The 20,704-nt window shown below is 41.2% G+C and overlaps 1 protein-coding gene across 1 annotated transcript; it reads right to left on the bottom strand.

Annotated features, from left to right (window-relative positions):
- Window positions 1–2,141: 2,141 nt before the first annotated feature.
- Window positions 2,142–18,900, bottom strand: lcp1 (lymphocyte cytosolic protein 1 (L-plastin)). Its single transcript, XM_079254795.1, has 16 exons — window positions 18,805–18,900; window positions 11,783–11,880; window positions 10,574–10,722; window positions 10,359–10,482; window positions 8,678–8,810; window positions 8,218–8,299; window positions 7,970–8,135; window positions 6,512–6,654; window positions 5,963–6,058; window positions 5,504–5,699; window positions 5,355–5,433; window positions 5,172–5,286; window positions 4,960–5,093; window positions 4,023–4,143; window positions 2,880–3,004; window positions 2,142–2,728 (listed from the first exon to the last, which is right to left on the bottom strand). The coding sequence occupies exons 2-16, from the start codon at window positions 11,844–11,846 to the stop codon at window positions 2,596–2,598; spliced, it is 1,860 nt and encodes a 619-aa protein (XP_079110921.1). The 5' UTR covers window positions 11,847–11,880; window positions 18,805–18,900; the 3' UTR covers window positions 2,142–2,595.
- Between the last annotated feature and the right edge of the window lie 1,804 nt (window positions 18,901–20,704).

The following is a 20,704-nucleotide window of genomic DNA, read 5'->3' as shown; positions in this document are numbered from 1 at the left end:
TGTTTAATTGAGTCTTTTGGGTTGTATTTTCTACTTTCAGTCGTTCTTTTCTTCATGTGAGTTTTGTCCACATACTGTATCCAGCAGCTCCAGAGGTAACGGCGTACATGAGGACTCCCTCAGACAGCCGTGAAGACAAAACTCTGCAGCTTGCACCTATACATCATCATCATCATCTACAGTGGAGGTAAGTTACTAAAGCAGAAGTTATTTCAACTGTTCCAGATCATTCTGATATTTAATGTTTTATATTAAATCCTCTCATGAGTCAATGAAGCAGCCATCCTGCTTTCATATCAGGAGTTACTGTACCAGAAATATCTTAAATTTATCAAAACATCAGGTGAACGTAGCAAAATGTTCACTGATGGGGCATCTTGTTATGTGCCGGATAAGAGAGGCTGCGTTCACCACGTGTGATGGGAGTAGAGATGGTGGATGTTCAGTCGCTGAGGTGGTGGCGTCATGATTCTGCAGCATTTGTCTTTGTGTTGTAACTCAACGTTACGGATTGATTGGATTAAATTAACAGGAAATCTCACAAACTGCAAAAAGGAGGGATCAGAATAAGAAGTCTGCGCTCTTTAGTGCTTCTAGTTTAAACAGCCAAGTTTTATAAGTTGGAGTTAAACTGCATTAAATGACACATTTATAGTCTGAAGGACGACCCCCCCCCCCCACGTTGTTTTAAGATAGATTTTGTTGCGCTGAACAGGGACGGGACAACAGCTTCCACTAGAGATGGGTGGATGAAGCTTTTGAGGCTTCTATTTGATTGTACTAAAAAAAAAAAAAAAAAAAGTCAAAGCTTCAAAGCCTTAGAAAATAGACCATAGCAGTGACATCTGGTGGTCACGTGGAGGTATTACAGGCACAGATCTGATCATTTCTCCAACTTGATTTAACTTCTAATACAAACATCAGTCTTGCAGCTGTCTTTATTCTGAAGGGTCGTTGTCTATATAAGCGTAACATTCTGTCTTCTCAGCGTGTTAGTTATGGCTCAATGTGTTCTCCTGTTATTCATTAGATTTTCTCACATGAGATGCAGCGTGTGTGCTGGGAAACAAGATGACAATGTCAACATTAGTTTATTGGGATATATGATGGTTTGGGAGAAGTGCTCATGCATCTCTGTGGGAATTTCTTAGAACAATCTTAAATTTCATTGTTGTGCTTTTTCCTGATTTCTGAATGATAGAACAGTCTCGTCAGTCAACAACACCCTTAACATGAAATTTTATATTTTAATATGAACTAACCTTCTGCTGTCAGCAGCCAATGTTACAGAGAGATATGCAAGTACTATGTAATCTAATACTATTTGATCTTTTGCCAAATTATCCTCCTCGTGTGGAAGACACAAGGTGGAAGTTTTCCCGTACACCTGATTGTTTTCTTCCACTAGAAGTCTCCATACTTAAAGCTTTCTCTCTTAATCTTAATGCTCTCTTAGCCTGTAAAGCCGGGCGTTTCTCGCGGCACCAGTACCGCCAGCGCTTCGAACCAGTTACGTCATTTCCGGTGTTTCATTGGGGCGTATAAAGAGTCACGTCATCGGTCATCTGACGGCAGAGCTTTCACATCGGCTTCAATGCAGCACTTCAACCAAGTCCGTCTCGTTTGAAGGAAACGGGCTTCGGTGCCTCCGTTTAAAATGTCCCATCTCTGGTTTCCCCTGGTCGAGGTCTTTGTAACAGGCTGAGAAGTCGAGCTTCACATTAACAAAAAGCTGCGGCGATCTGAACACATGATGGTAAAAAAAAAAACAACTTGTCAGACTTCAGCTTTTATATTTTTGGATGTGCATGCGACTGATGGTAGGGAAAGAAAAAGATGTTGCATAAAGATCCTGAACATGAAACATTTTAGATGATGGCCCTCCAGGGCCACCGTACCGCAGACTGTCGCTGTTTCCCTGCTTAAACATATGTGACTAAAAACAAATGGATCATTGTGGGAAAAACTTAAGCTGTGGGATGCATGTAATGTAGATCAGGTTTGTTGGAGCAGAAATGCTTGTAAACCTGGAATCCTGTGGCCCTGGAGGAGCAGAGGGTGAGCGCCTTGCTCCAGATGCTGCACCAGAGCTGAATTAGTCAGTCAGGTGATGAAGCGTTGGGTTAGAAAAGCAGACGTCAGTGCAGTGATGCCGAGCTGATCTCTTCCTAGCATCATAATGACACATTTTAATACAAAAAATTTATTGTTTACATCAGAAGTGATTTTACCTGAAATTCTCATCGTGTACCAAAGAGAAAACGTGTCAAGTCTGCAGACAAACTGAGGAAATCCTTCATTTGTAGCCTGCAGTTCTGCTGCTCCGTGTTTAAAGAAAAATAAAACCGGTTCTAAGAATCTGATGGAGCCTGAAACGAAGCCGGCAGCCTTCAGAGAACAAAGTCTGAGTTAAAACCAGTCGCTGTGACAGACATACTTAGTTTAATCAGCCAAATTGTCCATTTCTGCCTCACATCTTGTTTCTACGTTTAAAACTTTGAGTATAAAAATGTAAGACGTTACTCCCGAGTCTCTGGATTAACTGCTGATGTCCTCAGCCATTAATCCGGTTCTGTCGGCCCACTCTGGTGGTCTTTAGGCCCTCTTCATGCCACGTGCCATGAGGCAGGCGAACACGGTCATGACCATCTTAGGTTTGACCTCCACCAGGTCCTCCGGCAGCGCATACACCCGGGCGCCGATCTTCCTGGCCATGGAGATGGCGTACCTGAACAGACACGACAAAGTAGCTCTGAATGGCGTCAAAGTGGTACTGACAGGAACTGAAACTGGTGCCTGAGTAAATGTTTCATACTTGTTAGAAACACTGAAACATCCAGACAAGCTGAAGTTCTACGTTTCGGGACATCTGTACGTACTTTGCATTGTTGAGTTTTTCCTCCTCCGTCAGGTCTTCTGTCTTCAGCAGGTCGTATCTGATGGATCCGGGCTGGATGGCATCAATCAGGTCCAGAACCGGCATACTGCTGCTGATGGACATATCCTACACACACAAACACACACGCACTTATACAAAGTTTAAATAGTACTGAAATGCACTAAATCCCTTCAGGAAAAGAGGGAAAAACCTTTAACAAACTATTCCTGCCAAAGCTCCCCCCCCCGCAGTCTAACGGGTTACAGTTTCTCTCTCTTCCCTCCTCCCCTACTTAGCTGAATTAGCCACAGTGTGCGTTCATAACGGCAGCTTGCGAGCGTGTATAGAGTGAAACTCGGCTGTAACATCCCACAGCGTTAGACCGTATATGAAAGAAGGACGAAGCCTCCTGCGGTACAAAGTGAAGCCTATGTGCATAATGCTGCACTTCATCCACTAGGGGCTGCAAAACAGAGCGAATCCACATAGACTCCCAGCTTAAAAAGACCAACTTCACAGCAGAAATAAACATGTTTACAGGCTGGTTCAAAAATCCATTTTAGGTTTAATAGGTCAGGTTTACCTTCAAGACAACTGTGGGGGGAGTGAATTTTTCTCTAACTCGTCCATTTAAAAGTAATTTAATCTTGAAGTTCGGCATATTTAGGGGCGTGTCCTTTTGATTGACAGGTACCCGATATCCCGCTTCAAGTAAGAAGAACGTAGAACCGTGGTTTTTAGCGGGTTAATAACGGGACTTAGCTTTAGCCCGGTTACCTCCGTTAGATGGTTAGCTCCCGTTATCTCGGGGTTAGCTCGGTTAGCTCTTAGCTACAGAAAGCTCAGAGTTCGCTCGATGTCAGTTATCCACCATGACGCTCACAGCCCCCCTCTAAGCTCCACCTCTTTGCCCATATTTGTATTTTCTGGGCGAGATGGTGATGGTAGAGAACCGCCCACTGAGCTTCAATTCGGCTCTTCATAACCTATGGGTGACGTCACGGAGGCTCCGTCCATCTTTTCATATCCAGTCTATGGTTGGGACGCAGCGACGGCTCCAGGAATGTGCGTAACAAGTTTTTTTTTTTTTTCCATCTGAGGCTGAAACGTGAGACGATCTCAGCTACAAGTTCTATATCGTTACCTTAAAGCTGGAGATGGTGCCTTTTCCAGCCTGTGTGAGCGTATCGTTCACCCAGGACACGATAGTATCATCCGTCACTTTTTGTCCATCCCCAAGGTCCTCCAGGATGTTTAGGGTGTACCTGCGAACGTGGCATCAAACATTTCAGGTTGGTGTTTGCAGACTAACGGTCACAAGATGGCGGATTTGACCTTTTCTATGAATACAAGTTAGAATGAAGTCGACGCACGTTTCAGTTTTGTGCTAAATATAAATCATTAGAGCTGGGACCGTATGCTTTTCTCATGATGCGACTCTTAAGTGTTGCTGATTTTTTACTTTGCTTTTAAACACGAGTTTACAGACTTTTCTCCCACGCCTGAAAAACATTCAGATGGTGTTTTTTTTATAATGAATATAAATGCACTTGGTCTACATGACTAAAAATATCTTAAACAAGTCGGGATCGGTTCAGTTCAGGCGGCAGGGGGTCGGCAACGCCCGTCCTCGAGGACTACAGTCCTGCAACTGTTCGTAGTTTCCCTGCTGCAACACACCTGACTCACATCAATGGCTCATTAACAGACTGCTGCAGTTAAATGTCAAACTCTGCACCAGTCTGCTTATTAGCCATTGATGTGAGTCAGGTGTGTTGCAGCAGGGAAACTACTAACCCTTGCAGGACCTCCCCTAGTTTAGGACATGGAACTCTACAGTTTTGCTGCAGGTCAGGTTGACAAGTTTCTGCAGGATTAAATGAAACTTTCAGACATAAGAACTCTGTAGGTAGACGACTAGCATGTATCCCATAATATTTACATTTAACGTGTATTTTGTTAACCGGATGTTTCTCCTGCGATAACTCGGTTCATTTTGTTGTTACAACGTTTGGATCTTCACCTCCCTGCTGCTGCTGCAGCATCACCAACATTTCATTCATCTCCTGCAGAGCTGTTACCTCCTCATGAGCTGCCACAGCAGAGCGAGGGTGAGGGTTCGATTCCCTGCGTTCAGGTCCTGACCGGCGATGCCAACTAGAGAGAACTTGGCTTCTTTTTTGCCGAGCTCCACGGCGTAGTTACAGTTCTCCAGCTGGAACGCAGAACGGCGGACAGTCCAGTAAATCCCAACATGGTCACAGTTTTACTACAACATCAGCAGACTTCGTACCTTCTTCATGTTGCTGCCGAGTTTAGGGTAGGGAGGCTTGTTGACGCGGTCCCAGTCTACGGGGACTTTGATCTTCTCGTACAGCTGGAAGATGACCAGGGCGTCGTCGATGTCTCTGTAACACAGACACACATGAACCGCATGTCCTCGCTGGTATGAAGAAACAGCTCAGATCTTTCTTACGCGTAGAGGTGGTTGACCCGAGGGTTGACCCCCAGCGAGTTCATCCAGTTCCTGAAGGTCCTCTCCTCCCTGGTTTCACCTGCAGAGACGTCAGCGATCGAGTAAACGTTGTAACAAACATCAGACGATGCAACAAGAACTAAAGTCACCTTCGATGGAGCTCCAGTCGATGTCCTGGTTCTCCGGTTTCTTCAGAGCCGGATACTTGTTGAACAGATTAGCAATGAAAGCCAAGTTGAGCTTCGGGTTGCCACGGACGACGTCAGCCGGCATGACGAACTGCCTGCAGCTGAGCCGGTCGGCCTGGTCCAGCATGCACTCGGCCCGCTTCAGGTCCTCCTTCTCCTGCAGCAGGAAGACCAGGTCAAGAAAATAACTGGTACCAAGAACAGTTTATTCACAGGGTTACTGCTCGCTCTCTCTCTCTCTCTCTTTCTCACACACACACACACACACACACACACACACACACACACACACACACACACACACACACACACACACACACACACACACACACACACACACACACACACACACTTCTAAAAGGCTGCAGGAGGATTGTCAGACTTCATTTTTCCTTAGAAACAGGAAACCAAGTTTCTCACCCTGATTCCCGACATGTCGATGGCGATGGGGGGGATTCCTTCTTCATCTCCTTTGGGCGCCACCTGGTTCAGGATGTTGTAGTACGCCTTGGAGTCCTGGAACAAACATCCCGTCAAAATAAAAAATCAACTTCCACGTTTTCATCTCGTATTGATTTAATATGAATCAAACTGATGTGGATCACATGATGGATTTGTCATAATCGGATCGTTGTTGAACTTTATCTGTTCAGTGACGGTCGGCAGCAAACAGCTGAACTGAATTTAGTTTTCTTACAAAACATCTACAAGAAATCAAAACGTTTTAACTTGTGCAAAGAAAATAGATGAACATTGCGAGGAGAGGTCAACCCGCACAACCGTTACAGATACGTCTTGTTTTGGTTTTTTTTATAAAGCAAAACAACTAAAAGTTGCTTCCATGTGAAATTGAACATGTGAACGGCTCGTGTCTCTGCACACGGCTCTGATAGATGTGCGTTCCTACATTTGATAATCATAAAAACGTATAAAGGAACGGATCAGATTGAGCCTCGTGCTTGTGATCACCTTGATGTCGGAGCTGAAGTTGTTGATCTTGCTGCAGCCGGCCTCCTCCAGGTGATAGTTGGCCCAGCGCAGCAGCAGCTCCTCGGGGGAAAGCTTCATCAGATCCTCCAGACTCTCTCCGTCACGCAGCAGAGCGATCAGAGCTACACACACGTACACACACATCTTAACTCATCACTGCGACTCTAAGCTTTCATACACACACACAACTCTGATCCAGATGTACAGTAAATATAAAACTAAAGCCAGCATTAATCTGTCCAGATCCTCAGAAGTTTACTGATCAGCAGTGAAGTGGAAAAAACTTCAGATTGTACCTGATTTAAAAAAAGAGCAAAAAAAAAAAAAAAAAAAAAAAAAGCTTCAATATACGTCCATCACAAGTAGACGTCTGAACCAACGCTCCACAACCGATCGATACATCATACAGAACTATTTATTCTAGTCCCAAATGAGTTAATCTGATGTAACGTCTGTCTGTCCACGCTGATGGACTGGCGACCTGTCCAGGGTGTTCGCCGTCTCTCCCGGTGATTACTGGGATAGACCGCGACGTTCTGCAGGCCTTAAATGGACGAAGTGGTTGAGAAAATGGATGGATTATTTTAAAACAATCAGAAAAGTGCCAAATCCTTCCCCCCACAAGCTTCATCACCAGTTCCTCCAACACCATCATGCATCGTTAGCAAAACTTACAGCGAGTGTTCAGACTAGAATAAATAAACCGAGATGTTCGTCCTCCATCTGCGCTGAACTAAACATTAAAATTCATGGCTGCAGTTTGTCAAATTTCTCCATCTTTTGCAGGAAACATCTTGTCTGCTTCTTGTTGCAAACTGAGTTTATCTTTAGTTCATTTTATATTCACACAAAGGATATTCCATATTAGCTTTTTCTTTTTTTTATATATACAGATATACTGTTTTTGTCCAACTCTTAATTTAGATATCAATATCAAACAAACAAACAAAAATATAAAGAAAACTATACGTGACATCTCATATATATTATCATTGAGTTAGAGGAGGTGTAGCTGAACAGTTTCACACAATTTTACACATATTCTACATAAACTTTGGTCATTAACAAAGTAAAAACCAATCATTAGTGATTGTACATGTTAATGCCAGTATCTGGCTGATGATATGACACACGTCTTATTCACACTAATGAGCTACGGAGGTTTATGCCGGTGGAGTTTGCTGCTTTCTGTCAGCCTGTTGTCAGACTTACAAGCTGTGTGTTGTAGTTTCCTGCAGCGTTAACGGCAGAGCTTGCAACCTTCAGCTACAACGCAAATAAAGACATTTCCAAAACGGCAGATGTTTGGTCAAACTGGAGGAAATCTGAGAGACCAGATGGTCCAGATCTGATTCTAGCCTGAAACTAATTCCAACTTAAAGCCTCCAACAACGGGTCTGGACTAAAAACTCTCCACACATCCACGACGACACGCACCTTCATTCCTGCTCAGCTCAATGTCAGCAAACAGTCCGATCTTTATGACCTGCCACAGCAGACCCAGGACCAGGTGCTGCCTGCCCTCCTTCAGGTCCTCAGCTCCGATGTTCACCACGTGGCATCCGATGGCCGATGCAGAGTTCAGAGCCAAGTTCAGGTTCTCCTGTTAGAGCCGAAGGGAGGACGTTTAGTTTGTTGTCAAAGCAAAGACGAGCCTGATTCTGCGGAGACACTTCCTGCTTCACCTGGATGGTGAAGGGTGTGAGCTTCTTCTTGTTGATGGTTCTCTCGTCGATGGTGTCGGGGACGGAAAGGTTGATCATTTTACTGCAGACAGAGACGATGCAGAGTTTAAACACTTCAGCTCCTCTCCATCTGATCTGCACTTAAACTGAAACAGGGTTTTTTTTTCCCACCATTTCTGGAACGTTTGGCTTTACTGAGCTTGTGTGTGTGTGTGTGTGTGTGTGTGTGTGTGTGTGTGTGTGTGTGTGTGTGTGTGTGTTTTTATTCTTTCAGCTAAACTAACCCGTTTCCTCTGCATCAACACACACAGCTACCTTTGGGAGCAGGAGTGTGATGCAAGACAAGGCTAAAATGGGATTTTTTGGTGAATAAAAAGCTAAAAGAAGAGAAGAAAGAGAGAAAAGTCTCTTTAGTCCTGTTAAACCTGGAACAGGTTGTTTAAGTGTGGTTTGACCGTACCAGAGGACGATCCCGTCTCCCATCGCGGTGAACAGGTCGTTGCTGTCGGGGTCCATCGGAAGAACGTGTTTGCAGTCTGCATCTTTCTCCAGAGCTTTATTGATCCAGTTCACAAAGGCAACCTTCTCCTCCTCTGCAGGCAGAAGAAATCTCTCGTCAGATCAAACAGCAGCTGTGTTATTGTCTTCATAATTTATCATTTACTTCCTTCAGTCTAAAAACAGATCAACTCTTTCTCCTACAGCCTGTTTAACAGTTTTCATTTAAGAAAATCTGGGATTTTCTAAATAAAATGATCACTTATCTCTACAGCTGTTCAGTACAGATGTTGATTTGTGTTGGAAGTTATTTCTAAGGGTCTGAAAAAGTCTCCATTTACATCTTTAGTCTTAAATTTTACATGGCAGCTCTGAAATGATGGCGGCGTGAAGTTCTACACTGTACTGTGTTGAAGTGTGTAGGAACCTGCAAAGCGACAGTAGTGGACTTCCTCCCGTTCCAACCTCAACATTATACTGAAATTAGGAACCATTTATCCCCGACTTTGCTGGGAGAAAGGAGTGGGGAACATTTAACCCAACGCACACATGAAGCCTTTATTTATGTGTAAAACACAGCTACATGGCAGTGACTTGAGAGTTGGATTCGGTGAGTAAAACGGGAAAATGCTAACTGAACATTACATGGCTGGACAACAGGTCTTCCTCAGCCTGGTGACACGGGTGGAGAACCCATTCGTAGGTCAAATCACATCAAACTAGGAACGTTGAGGATCAAGGCTTTGGAGTTTCTCAACCTGAAGATGTTCCAGGTGTTAAACACCGTCACCAAACTTTTCTGACTTCATCTACCTGTAGAAGGATCTGTGTTGCCGTCGCGTGTCTCTGTGATCAGGCGGTTCCACTTTTACACTTTCAGGTCAGTGTGACAATCAGTCACTGCTGATGTAAACATCTGTTTAATCACATGTTGTTTGCCGCCACCTTACCCATCACTAGTCCCACCATTACCTGTTACCAAACAGGAACCGCCAGGACTAGGGCCGGATTAAATGTACACAGGCCCCTGGGCCCAGAGTGTTCCAGGGCCCCCCTTCCCCACCGCAACATTGTGAAAACTGAATAATTCACTGTGAAACGACATTTCTAACATCTCTCAGCCAGGGGGACCAGTAGCAACACACTGGACACTGTGGTGGAACTATCTGGCTTTTACATACATTTTGTTTTATGTCCAAACTGCTGGTGTTTTCCCTACGTGGCCCCAAGTGGGCGTGGGCCCCTGGGTCTGTGCCCATTGGATAATCCGACCTTGACCAGGACCCTTTAGATCAGCCCAGTCTTTCCCTCTAAAATCCTGAGCACAAAGGAACCAGTTGAGTATTCCATGTCCTGACGACCATACCCAACCCAACTGAGTGGACGCATTGATGAAACTAAACCCCCCCACCAAGTCCTCCTCCCTGGAATCGTGTCTAAATGTGAAAACCCCGTAAGATGTTCAACGAACCAGAAGTTGAGTAGGTTTTACCGCGGTCGTGGCCGTGGGATGGGCTTTACATTCTGTCCTAAAAGGTCTTAAACTTGTAAAAACCTGTAGGAATCCTGGATGTTTGTAAAACCAGAGAAATAGAAAATAATTTTAAGCTACGTCTGATGTTTAAATAAAAAGTTCTTGTTACCTGCGTACGAGTGCTGGGTCCCGGACTGCTCTGAAGTTCCCGCCACGTTACAGATCCCCTCCTTCTTATTGATGGCTTTCCGGAAGGTCTTTGCGACCTCTGCGCTCTTCAGTCCCTGAACAATCTGGAAGTGGGTTCAAACAGATGAAACCTACAGTTTGTTCAAGCTCTTGGACAAACCTTCAGCTCTTGGTTCGGTGTGATCATGAACTCACCTGAGTGAAGTCGTCAAAGCTGAGCTGGTCGCCGGTCTTGGTCCGCTCCTGGACGATCTCACGCACTCTGTATCCCGGCAGAGCCAGGTTGGCGGCTTTGAAGAGGTCGTTGAGATCATCTTTGCTGACGTGTCCTTGGTTGTTAACATCTGGACAACAGAATGAAGGGGTCAGAGGTCACAGAAACAAGGACTAGTTGGAATTTCCAAAGAAAAACATCTGGTGGGACGTCAGCTAGCGTAACAAACCTGCTGCTGGATGACAAGTTAGACACGTTTACAGTAAACAACTTGTGTAAATAATGAAACCTTGGTCTGAATGGAACACCGTGTGTTCGTCTGAAGCTCGCAGGCATCGTGTTTGTCATCCAAAGAAATAGTTTGTTATGTCATCGTCTTAAAGAGAAAAGTAGTGAAGAGTCATCGGAAGCTCTTTGGGATTTTCGGCTCATTTCTTTGTTCCTGCCGTGTCTTTCCTGGTCCAGGAAGTAAAAGTCCTGCCATGTTTATGGATCTACCTGTACATGTAGAACAGGTTTTCACTAACAGGCTCGTTTACCTGGAAAATAAACTCTGCTCATTAAATCCAGCTGGTTTGGTGACTGGTGGGAACAGCTGACGGACTGGACTTTTACTTTCTGGACCAGGAATTACCACCTCTACTTATAGGATTAATTCTTCATGAGCCAACTCAAGGAGGGAAAACTGCTTTGGTTTTGTCGTTCTCGTGACGCGTGAGCAACTTTCCCTCCTGGATGACTGACAGGTGCTGATGACTCGCTGTCACAGTTAAATCCATGTCAGACAAAGTTCTGATGTTCAGGATTTGTTTGAAGAAATGAGCGATGGGAACTTTTCCAGCTCAGAAAAAGGAATATTCTGGTCTTCTGAGCTTCTTTTATGTCATGAGAACAATCATCACACGTCATCAGTGTGTGTGTGGATGGAAAAACACACACGCTGTACACACACATTAATATTTTATTATTGTGTAAATGCAGGAATAATGAGAAAATCCCATTTTGCCTTTTTTTAAACCATAAATGCAGCTTTTCAGTTTGTTTATGTGAAGAAAGTTTTTATGTTTTAAACGTGCAAATTTAAAAATATGCAACATGTTTCTAAAGTTGTCGGTTCAGGAGTTCCTCTTTGGTCCTTCCTCTATAAAAAGCCACAAGAGGAAATGACTGAAACGCCGCTGTTCTCTCACCGATCTTGGCGAAAGCTTCTCTCAAGTCCTCCAGCTCCTCCGGGGAGATGGTTGTGGCGGCCATGTTGGGAGCTTTGAATCAGCAGTGGAACCTGAAACTGAGACAAAAAGGAGAAAGAAAAAAAAAAACTAAATTTCTTATTAAATGAAATTCTAAACGGTCTGGGAAGCGAGATCGGCAGAGCAGAAAAGGAGGAACCTCAGCAATAAGACCTCCTGATTCTGTAAAGTGACGCAAACTTCGCAGTTCTCACTTCTGCCCTCCAGAAACTTCCTGCTTCTGCTCAACTTCCTGCTCGACAGACGAGCGCTTCTCTCTTTATTACTGCTGTCCAACGCCAGATCTGACACAGGCCAACACCTGCTGCACAAGCGTTTGATTTTTCACCTGAAAAGGTTCAGTAATCCGTTATGCTGTCAGGAAAGAATACTTTGGTTTTAGTGCACGAACTTGAAGAACTCATCTCCTCTATAAGTCGTTTCAACTCAAGTCCTAAAAGCCAAAATAAATGGTTAGTGTGACTGTTTAATAAATGTTTTGCTGCTGGAAGACAGATTTAACCCTTTTCTTTAATTCTTGGACATTTATTCCATGAAACTAAAGTCTATCCTTGTGCAGACCTGCAGAAGGTTCTGCTGCAGCAAATGCAGCTGCAGGATTTCACTTGATGTTTTGTGTTTTACTCAAACTCATATAAATGTATAGAAAAGAAACTTTATAATCCTAATCTGCTATGATGCTCTTCGCACCATCTACACACACCTGTAAACAAAGGAGCCATCTGATGTACCTTATGGTTGCCAGTTCAGTTTGTGATGCTGCTGAAATCTGTGAACGGGTGGATGAGTTGAACTTAATGATCATATGTGGCTGACCTGGATGGGGTCAGTCTGTGAAAGTCAGCCCAACACAGACACTCACTGATCTGGTTTGGTTTAATCCGCCATCGTCTGTCTATCTGTGCAAGTAAGTCTTACAAGTATTTCTAAATGTACTCAAATTTGGAGGGAAACAAAGTTGGTCGGCATGGTTACAGTGTTGTGAACTTTGTGTGGAGATAATGCGGATACAATATTATAGGTAGAAGTAAGTGGGATATATTCTGGTCATATGTGCAGATGAGATGCTAAGAAGTGTTTGGGTTGCCAGATCTTGAGAGAAAGATGCCAGCTAGAAGCCTGGCTTGTGTAATATCGATCCTAAAACTATCTCTGATGAAAGAATTTATTACCATCTGTGCTCATGATCATGTCTCCCATGCTGATTTATAGACTCAGGACCTGGCATCCCAAAGTAGGATGAGGGAAAACCATGTGCTTTCTGAACCGTCTCCGGGTTTGCTATTGATCTGGCGAGGAAGAATCTGTATTTTAGGAAATATTCAAGGTTTTCTCGGCTCATTGAAGGAGGAAGCAGCGCGACAGAATCATCATCGTCTGCAGCTCTGTGACGGGGAAGAGACTCTCTCATGTGACTATATTTACATTAAACTGTCCTTATGTTGCATCATTTAAGATCAGATGCTATCAGTCTGTGGTTACCGCCGCGTCCAACGCTGAACAGAACCTGAACATCCACAGATTCATTGTGGAGCTTGACAACATGGATCACAGCTGGTAAATTAAGCTCATTTTCTTTTTTTCCTTTCTTTAGATATGGAAACTCAGCAGAGGAGGAAGAGTCCAGCAGTTCTGCAGCAGTTCTGAGAGAGATGATCACATGACACGCAGAACATTTTATTTCAGATGAGTGGTGATTCACTGAGTGTCTGTGTGTGTCCACACATCCTTTTTTGGCAGTTCAGAAGACACTAAAGCTTGAGAAACACCATTAGATAAGCGATTCATCTTCTTCGCACCAGAGACTGGAAAGCTGATGGTGACGGGACAAACTACTGGTTTATGTCATGACCCACATAAAACCAGTCTAACCCACCTATAAACATCGACAGAACAAGTCAATCCGCCTGTTAAATGGACAATAAATCCCATAATGTTGAACAACATGGAGGAAATGTGGCTGTAACCTTTAAATGGTGGCTTGTTTAATGGTTTGTAACTACAAGAGCTCCAATTTTATTCAACCAGCTGAGTTTGAAACCAGTTTTTCAGATGTGTATGTATATGTGTGTATAGGCGGGTGTGTATGTGTGCTCATGTACATGCATATGTATGTAGGTTGTTCTCTGTCTCATTCTTTCTGTCCTCTCTGGTCCAGCAGTACAAACTTTGTAATACAAAAAATTATGCAAAATAAATAGAAAAATACAATAAGAATCCAGAAGATTAAGGGGAGCATTATATCTATGATGCTTCCCTTGGCAAAGTAAATTTTCCCAGCAGAACAAAGCTTCCAGAAAATCATTCTGCCTGCTGAAATGCTGGATAAGACAAAAAAAGAAACTAGTTTTTCAAACAAACCTGACCAGGAAACCTGGGCGATATCACCCCAAATTAATATCACTATTAACTAAACAGGTTACCTCGATTACAATTTATTAGCAATTATTTTATTAACTATTGCAAATGTTTTCATAATGGAAGAGCAGATTTTGTGAATTAAGTGAAACTAAACACACAGTTTAAATGTAAATGGTGATTTAGTTACAACTTTTTATTTTATTTAAGAGAAATAACATTTTCCAAACATCTTAGATAATTGATGTAAGCACATAAAATCAGTTATTGGTTCTGAATGTCGCTTTAGATTCATTATGGATGAACGGCCGAGCCCTGGGCGAGTGTGTGTTTGTGTGAAGATGTGATTAGCACATAAATCTAAAAATGCAAAGATCAAGTTTCAGACCTCCAAACTGTGGAGTTGATTCCTGAAAAGGAATCCTGTGAAATGGAGCGAATCAGAAACAACTACAGGTTTATGATGCGACAGACTTGGTGCTGCAGGAGGAACATGTATGATAAACTGTAATTTACATTATTTACTGTCTCTGCAGGTATTATGTTCACATTATGATGACATATGTGATACAAAAAAAACTAAATGCATTTATACACAAACATTATTAACAGGAGGTCGGCCTGGACAACTTCTCTGTTTGCCGTCCCCTTTTTTTTCTTGGAAATCTTAATCGTAATGTTTTTGTTTTTTCTCATTGAGTATCAACTTTTATTTCATTTATTGCAATTTCCTCTTTTTTCCCCTCATTTCCTTTTTTTTTTTTTTTTTTTTTTTTTTTAGAAAATGGATGGTCTAAAATGTTATCAGATTCTTCAAGACTTCAGCATCAGCAGTTCGAGCTACTGAAGCTAAATGCAAACGTGGATTCTCCACATGAACGCGGTGACGTTTCAACACATCCCGTTTCCCTTTTAGATGCAAGCAGCTTTCTCTGATAGAAGAGTTCACAGCAAGCGTAGATCCAGACGCATTGTACCTGACCTGGTTTTCTTTAGCATGAAGACAAACAGACTGATCTCAGACCTCTTACAGGAAGTCCTCTGTGTTCAAATTACATCCTTAAAAAGCTCAAAAGCAAACTTCAGCTTTCTCTCTGCCTGTCAGAAAGTTTATTTAACTTTTTTTATACTCAAACTAAGATATTATTCAGCTAAAATAAAAAGGACATTTCTTCTCTGCAGCACAACTTGGTGCAACGACAGTGACTACGATGCAAACGAAAAGAAAGACTAAACCTGCAAAGCTACAAATATACACACATATATATATACACACATATATATATATATATATATATACATACACACACACACACACACACACACACACACACATTATATATATATATATATATATATATAATATATAATATATATATATATATATAATATATAATATATATATATATATATATGCCCTCTACAACACACTGAAATGACCCATGTCTCTCCATAAAGACCATGAATAAACAACTTTATGAGGGAAAAAAAAAACTTTTAAAAATAGAAAAACTTCTTTAAATTTAAATTCTTTTAAAAAAATAATAATACAGACATACATGTATGTAAACTATTTTTAAAGTTTTTTTTCTTTATTAAGTTGTTTATTCCTGGATTTCTGGTCTATATGGAGAGACATGGGTCATTTCAGTGTGTTGTAGGGGACATTTGTCTTCACATCTCTAAAATCTAAAGTGAAACAGAGAAGTTGTTGCAGATCAGAAGCAGAAATGAAACAAACTGGAATCCTGAAAACATTCTGAATGTTTGCTTCTCGCCAGCTAAACAGGAAAAAGATGTGTGTTATTAAAGGTGTGACATTTGTGCAGATAACTTGTTGCTGCCCTGCTGCTGCAGCAGAATGCACGTTCTTTTCCTGTCTTTCTTAAGCGCTCGCCTGCTTCTGCTGCAGTCACTTAACTTTGCAAAGCGTTCGTTGCCACTTCATCAAGTCTCACGACACTCCGTCTCCAGAAATTATGTCTAAACACGAACTGGAGAAACGGCAAGAAAAGGATGAATGGAATAAATGGCATCTATCTGAAAAAGCTACAGAAGGAACTCTGGAAGAGTTTTTGCTCATTTGATCTACTTAGAGACCCTCAGACCTGCAGATATTCTAGTTTCGGCCAGTTGATCAAAATCAAACTAAAATCATCAACTAAACTAATCATCAGTCTGACAGTTTAAAAAGGTATTTTCTTATGATGCTACTGTGTTTCTCAAACATTTCTAACTTTCTATATAACAACCACCGCTGTGAGAACTGGTCCACAGCAGAGGTGTGTTTTCCAGTTAACCAGCAGCAGAAACCAACTGTGTGGAAAAGTCCACTCACTCACACTCATTACTCTGAATAGAATTTAAACTACATGATCAGAAGTTCATAGGATCAAACCCTGTTTGCAAGCACTCTTCACAGACACCATTTAACTTCCTCCCTGAAAATTCCCTCTGTGCTCCTGGCGAGTGTCATCCTCATCCTCAGAGGGCAGGATGATGAAGATGTCAGAAAGCAGCTCAAACTCAACCTGACATTAAGCTGCATGTTGTGTAACCATAATTAAATAATTGATAATCAAAATGCAATTCTACTTATCAAAGAAAGCTAATTTAGCATTTCCAAACACATGCAATCCAAGAAAAAGCTCAAAATAAAGAAAACATGTCAGAGATTTTAAAGAGAACCGTACATTAAAAACTCATTTTAGAGATACTGAGAGATATTTTACTCTGCAAGCAGTACTGATTCATCTGAAGTGACCCGGAGGACTGCAAATTTCTGATTACACAGGTTGGTTTGACTGCTCTGATCACTGCCAGCTCAACCCTCCAGCAAAGAGACGTTTCACACTTCAGTAAAGCTAATCAGCTCAATAAACCTCAAACCTTTGGCCTCAGCACAAACACAAGCTCATTAAAAATAGTCCCAGGATGTTTAAGATCCTGTTGCTGCAGGGCAAAATGCACCTTTGCTAAAATCTATGCTACATTCATAACAAAATGTTGTAGAATCTCAGATTTATTCTGTTTAAAAGGGTAAATATCATTCTTCATGCTGGGTCTGCACGTTTATACATTAACTGGGTATTTCTACTCGAGTAAACAATTTATCTACTTCTACTGCATCTAGAATTAATATCCAGTAACTAAACAGTCGGGTCAGAAAAGTATTTACAAATAATTTAGCAAAGGTGTTCATTTTTTTCCACCATTATGTAAAAAAATTATATCAGTTTCTAAACTGTAAACATTTTCTGCTTTTCTTGACATCAAGATAAACTAAAGTCACGAATTAGGCAGCATGACACTGGAGGATGCCTCAACGGGCCTTATTGGGATGTAAATCATAACTTTTCAGTCAGTTTATGCAATATCAAGGTTTTACGAGCATCTCAGTTTTGCGCTGTAAACATACAGCCAGCAGGGGGCGCTAATGAGCTCCTTTATGTCCTTAAAGTACCACAGAAGAAGAAGAAGAAGAGGACCAGGAGGAAGAAGAAGAGACATTACAATGATGTCATTAGGAGCTTCTGTCACAACTGAGATGACAGGAAATCATGTGCAAATAATTCTGCAAAAATTTACATTTCTGTTACAATAATTAAATCAGAATCAAATTTCCTCATTAGTGTCCAGATTTAATCTTTTTGTTTTGTTGACGTTTGGAAAAACGCTTCAAGTAAATCACATTTTTAACCTAAACACCTGTAAAAGAACACTTCACAACCTCTACACACACATTTGCTTTTTCCTACAAGTGTTTTTTTGTTTTTAAGTAAATGAAAAAATTAAAATGCCCCCACAGAACAGAATGATGCCTTCAATGTCCTGAGATCCTGTATTGTCAGATTTACTGCAGGACTTAATGCCTACATGTCTGAATTTGGTGCAGTTCTGTATATTTGAGGTATAAAGTTAAACGGAACGAATGTAAAACATGCTGCAAAGAGGAAAAACTTGAAGTACAAGTACTCTCAGCGGGGCTTCCTTGGCCTCGCTGAGAGTACTTGCAAGCATGTCGATGTAAAAGCATGTCCCACATGTGCTCCAGATTCCTCAGCTGAATCCATGACCGTTGCAATTTATCCTTTTTGACAGAAAATATTCATCACAAATCATATGTTGCGTCCTGAGCTGCTATTTCTGCCAAAAGAAACTTTTTTTTTCTTCAGTTGAAGTGAAGCTAACCACAAACTTCCTTTTTAGCTTGTTGCAGTGGTTTCTTCTTGTTCCCTCATATGCAGGCCTCCTTTTGCTTCTAACGGTTCTTCTCTTTTCCTTATATACGACAGGTTTTGCACAATTTGAGGTAAATGTGCGCATGGTGCCACAGCATGTTCATGCGTTGTGTTGAAGCAGGATGGGATTCTACGAGCAGAGAAGCAACTGAGCTGCAGCGAAGAAAGTTTTAAGACTCAGACTACGAAAATGGTGACGTGTGGTAACCAATGCAATAACACAGAACCGCTCCAACTATTATACGCCACAATTTCATCCAGATTTCCTCATCTCATCTGCTTCTTTTTCAGCTGAATAAGAAAATCTTCCTGCAGATATCATGATGCTTTCAGCAGACACCACCGGATCTCATCCCTCTTTACCTGAGAGATGCTGTGAGGAGGCTGATCTGGGCGTGGAGGGTTACGTGTCTCTCTCTGCCTCAGTCCGTCCGTCTGCTTTGCTGCTCAGTGCTTGACAGCCAGCGCTCTGAATCGGCGCAGGGCGACAGCTCATCTATTCAAATCTACAAGGAAGGAAGTGACATGCAACCTTTCAGAAACAGGAATCAAAGTCATTTTGTCTTTATATGGCAATGCCTGCGGGCTCCAAGTTAAGGTGACCCCCTGTGTCTAGTCTGAAGAGATTTCATGATGGTTTGCAGGTTTTTCAGCAGCTAAAAAAGAAATAAATGAGCTAATGATGCTTTATCAGTACTTTAATGGTAAAGTATGACCTGTGAATGATCATCTCCTACTCATCAACCAGTTGGGAAGTATTACAGGTAAATTATAGCAGCTTTTGAAATAAAAATAAAGTCAGGTTAATTTTTGAAAATAAGCAACAGTTTTAATTTTAGCTTTGAAAAGCGCATAAAGGAACATAACAATTTGAAAGACCAGAGTTTACAAAGTCTATGCTTATGATGCAAGTTCTCGATTGGGTTAAAAGACGAATCAATACCCTGTTAACTGTCTATTGATCAACTCCAGGCCAGGGAAAATGTATGCTGTTTTAGATTAAAAGTGACAGTCATGTATGTTTAATGTTTGCATGTGCTCTGCGGTCTCGGGCTATTTACTGTTGAGTACTGCAAATCTCAGAAAAGACAGTGGAGGTGTGGGTGACTCCAAGTCCTTAAAATCACCCTCCTATATATAGATGTAACTTAAAAGGAAGATACAAAAGGAAAATGAAGTTGCTGGACTGGATCATTTTGATAAAACATACATATATACATATATATATATATATATATATATATATATATATATATATATACATACATACACATGTGTGTGTGTGTGTGTGTGTGTGTGTTTTTAACAACAGTATAAAATAACTGGAGACTGAAAAATGGAACAATAACTAAAAAATTGCTAAATTATAAGTTATTGATATAACACACTGGTTTTGTTTTTCATTTAATTGAGTTGAAGAAAAAAATAACTAAACAAACAAATCACTTTTGGACAAATTAGAGCACTTTTGTCATTAACAGTAAATACCTGTCAACGGGTACAGAAGTCTGAGAGGAACAGAAAACACCTGAATGGAATGGAAACATTAAAGGATTGTTAAGCTAAATATTAGTTTATGACTGATGCAGCATATCTTATTTTATCATATTTATTTGATGTTTTAAAAAAATATTTCTATTGAACCAGAATTAGAAAAAAATGTAATGATTTTCATAAATTTTTTTCATTTAATTTTACTTTAATCAATTTTAGCCTATTTCACAGATAGCTGTCCTTTTTCCCTTAATTAATGAGAGGGTATGAATATATATATATATATATATATATATATATATATATATATATATATATATATATATATATAAATAAACATAGAAGTGTGTGTGTGTGCATATAGGCAAAACCAACTCTTACTGTATGTGTGGAAAAAAAGTATGATCATTAAGTGCACAAATGCACTTTTACAGCCCATATTTAGTATAAATGTAACATTATAAAGCAATACGGATCTTACCTGTCCAGCTGTGAACTGTGACTCAGTTGTTTCTGTTTCCACGTCAGAAAATGAACCAACTTTTTAACAAGTGTCTCTCTGATGCAGCTCTGCATAATTCCCTTGATAAAATACAAACTTTGAAGCCAACTTGGAGCTGTGTTTGTCTTGTCTCGGGTATCAGATGCTAATTAGCTATGCTAACGGTTGGTGCCAATTAAGAACAGGTGAAGAGTTCGATAAAAGGTGAAGTGGACCGATATGATCCATTTCTGTCCACTGAGGCAAGAATGACGAACAACAAGGTGG

The sequence above is a fragment of the Telmatherina bonti genome (assembly GCF_933228915.1).
Source record: "Telmatherina bonti genome assembly, chromosome: 15".
NCBI lineage: Eukaryota > Metazoa > Chordata > Actinopteri > Atheriniformes > Telmatherinidae > Telmatherina > Telmatherina bonti.
Note: the sequence above shows the minus strand (reverse complement) of the source record. Positions and strands in the feature narration are given on the sequence as shown.

Bases quoted from the DNA above. Each gene is read 5' to 3' on its own strand.
- lcp1 (XM_079254795.1), bottom strand. From the start codon at position 11,846: ATGGCCGCCACAACCATCTCCCCGGAGGAGCTGGAGGACTTGAGAGAA. The intron at 8,811-10,358 runs GTAACAAGAACT...TTCTGCCTGCAG, and splicing joins GACCCAGCACTCGTACGCAG to AGGAGGAGAAGGTTGCCTTT. The intron at 5,700-5,962 runs GTGAGAAACTTG...TTCCTGCTGCAG, and splicing joins TCGACATGTCGGGAATCAGG to GAGAAGGAGGACCTGAAGCG.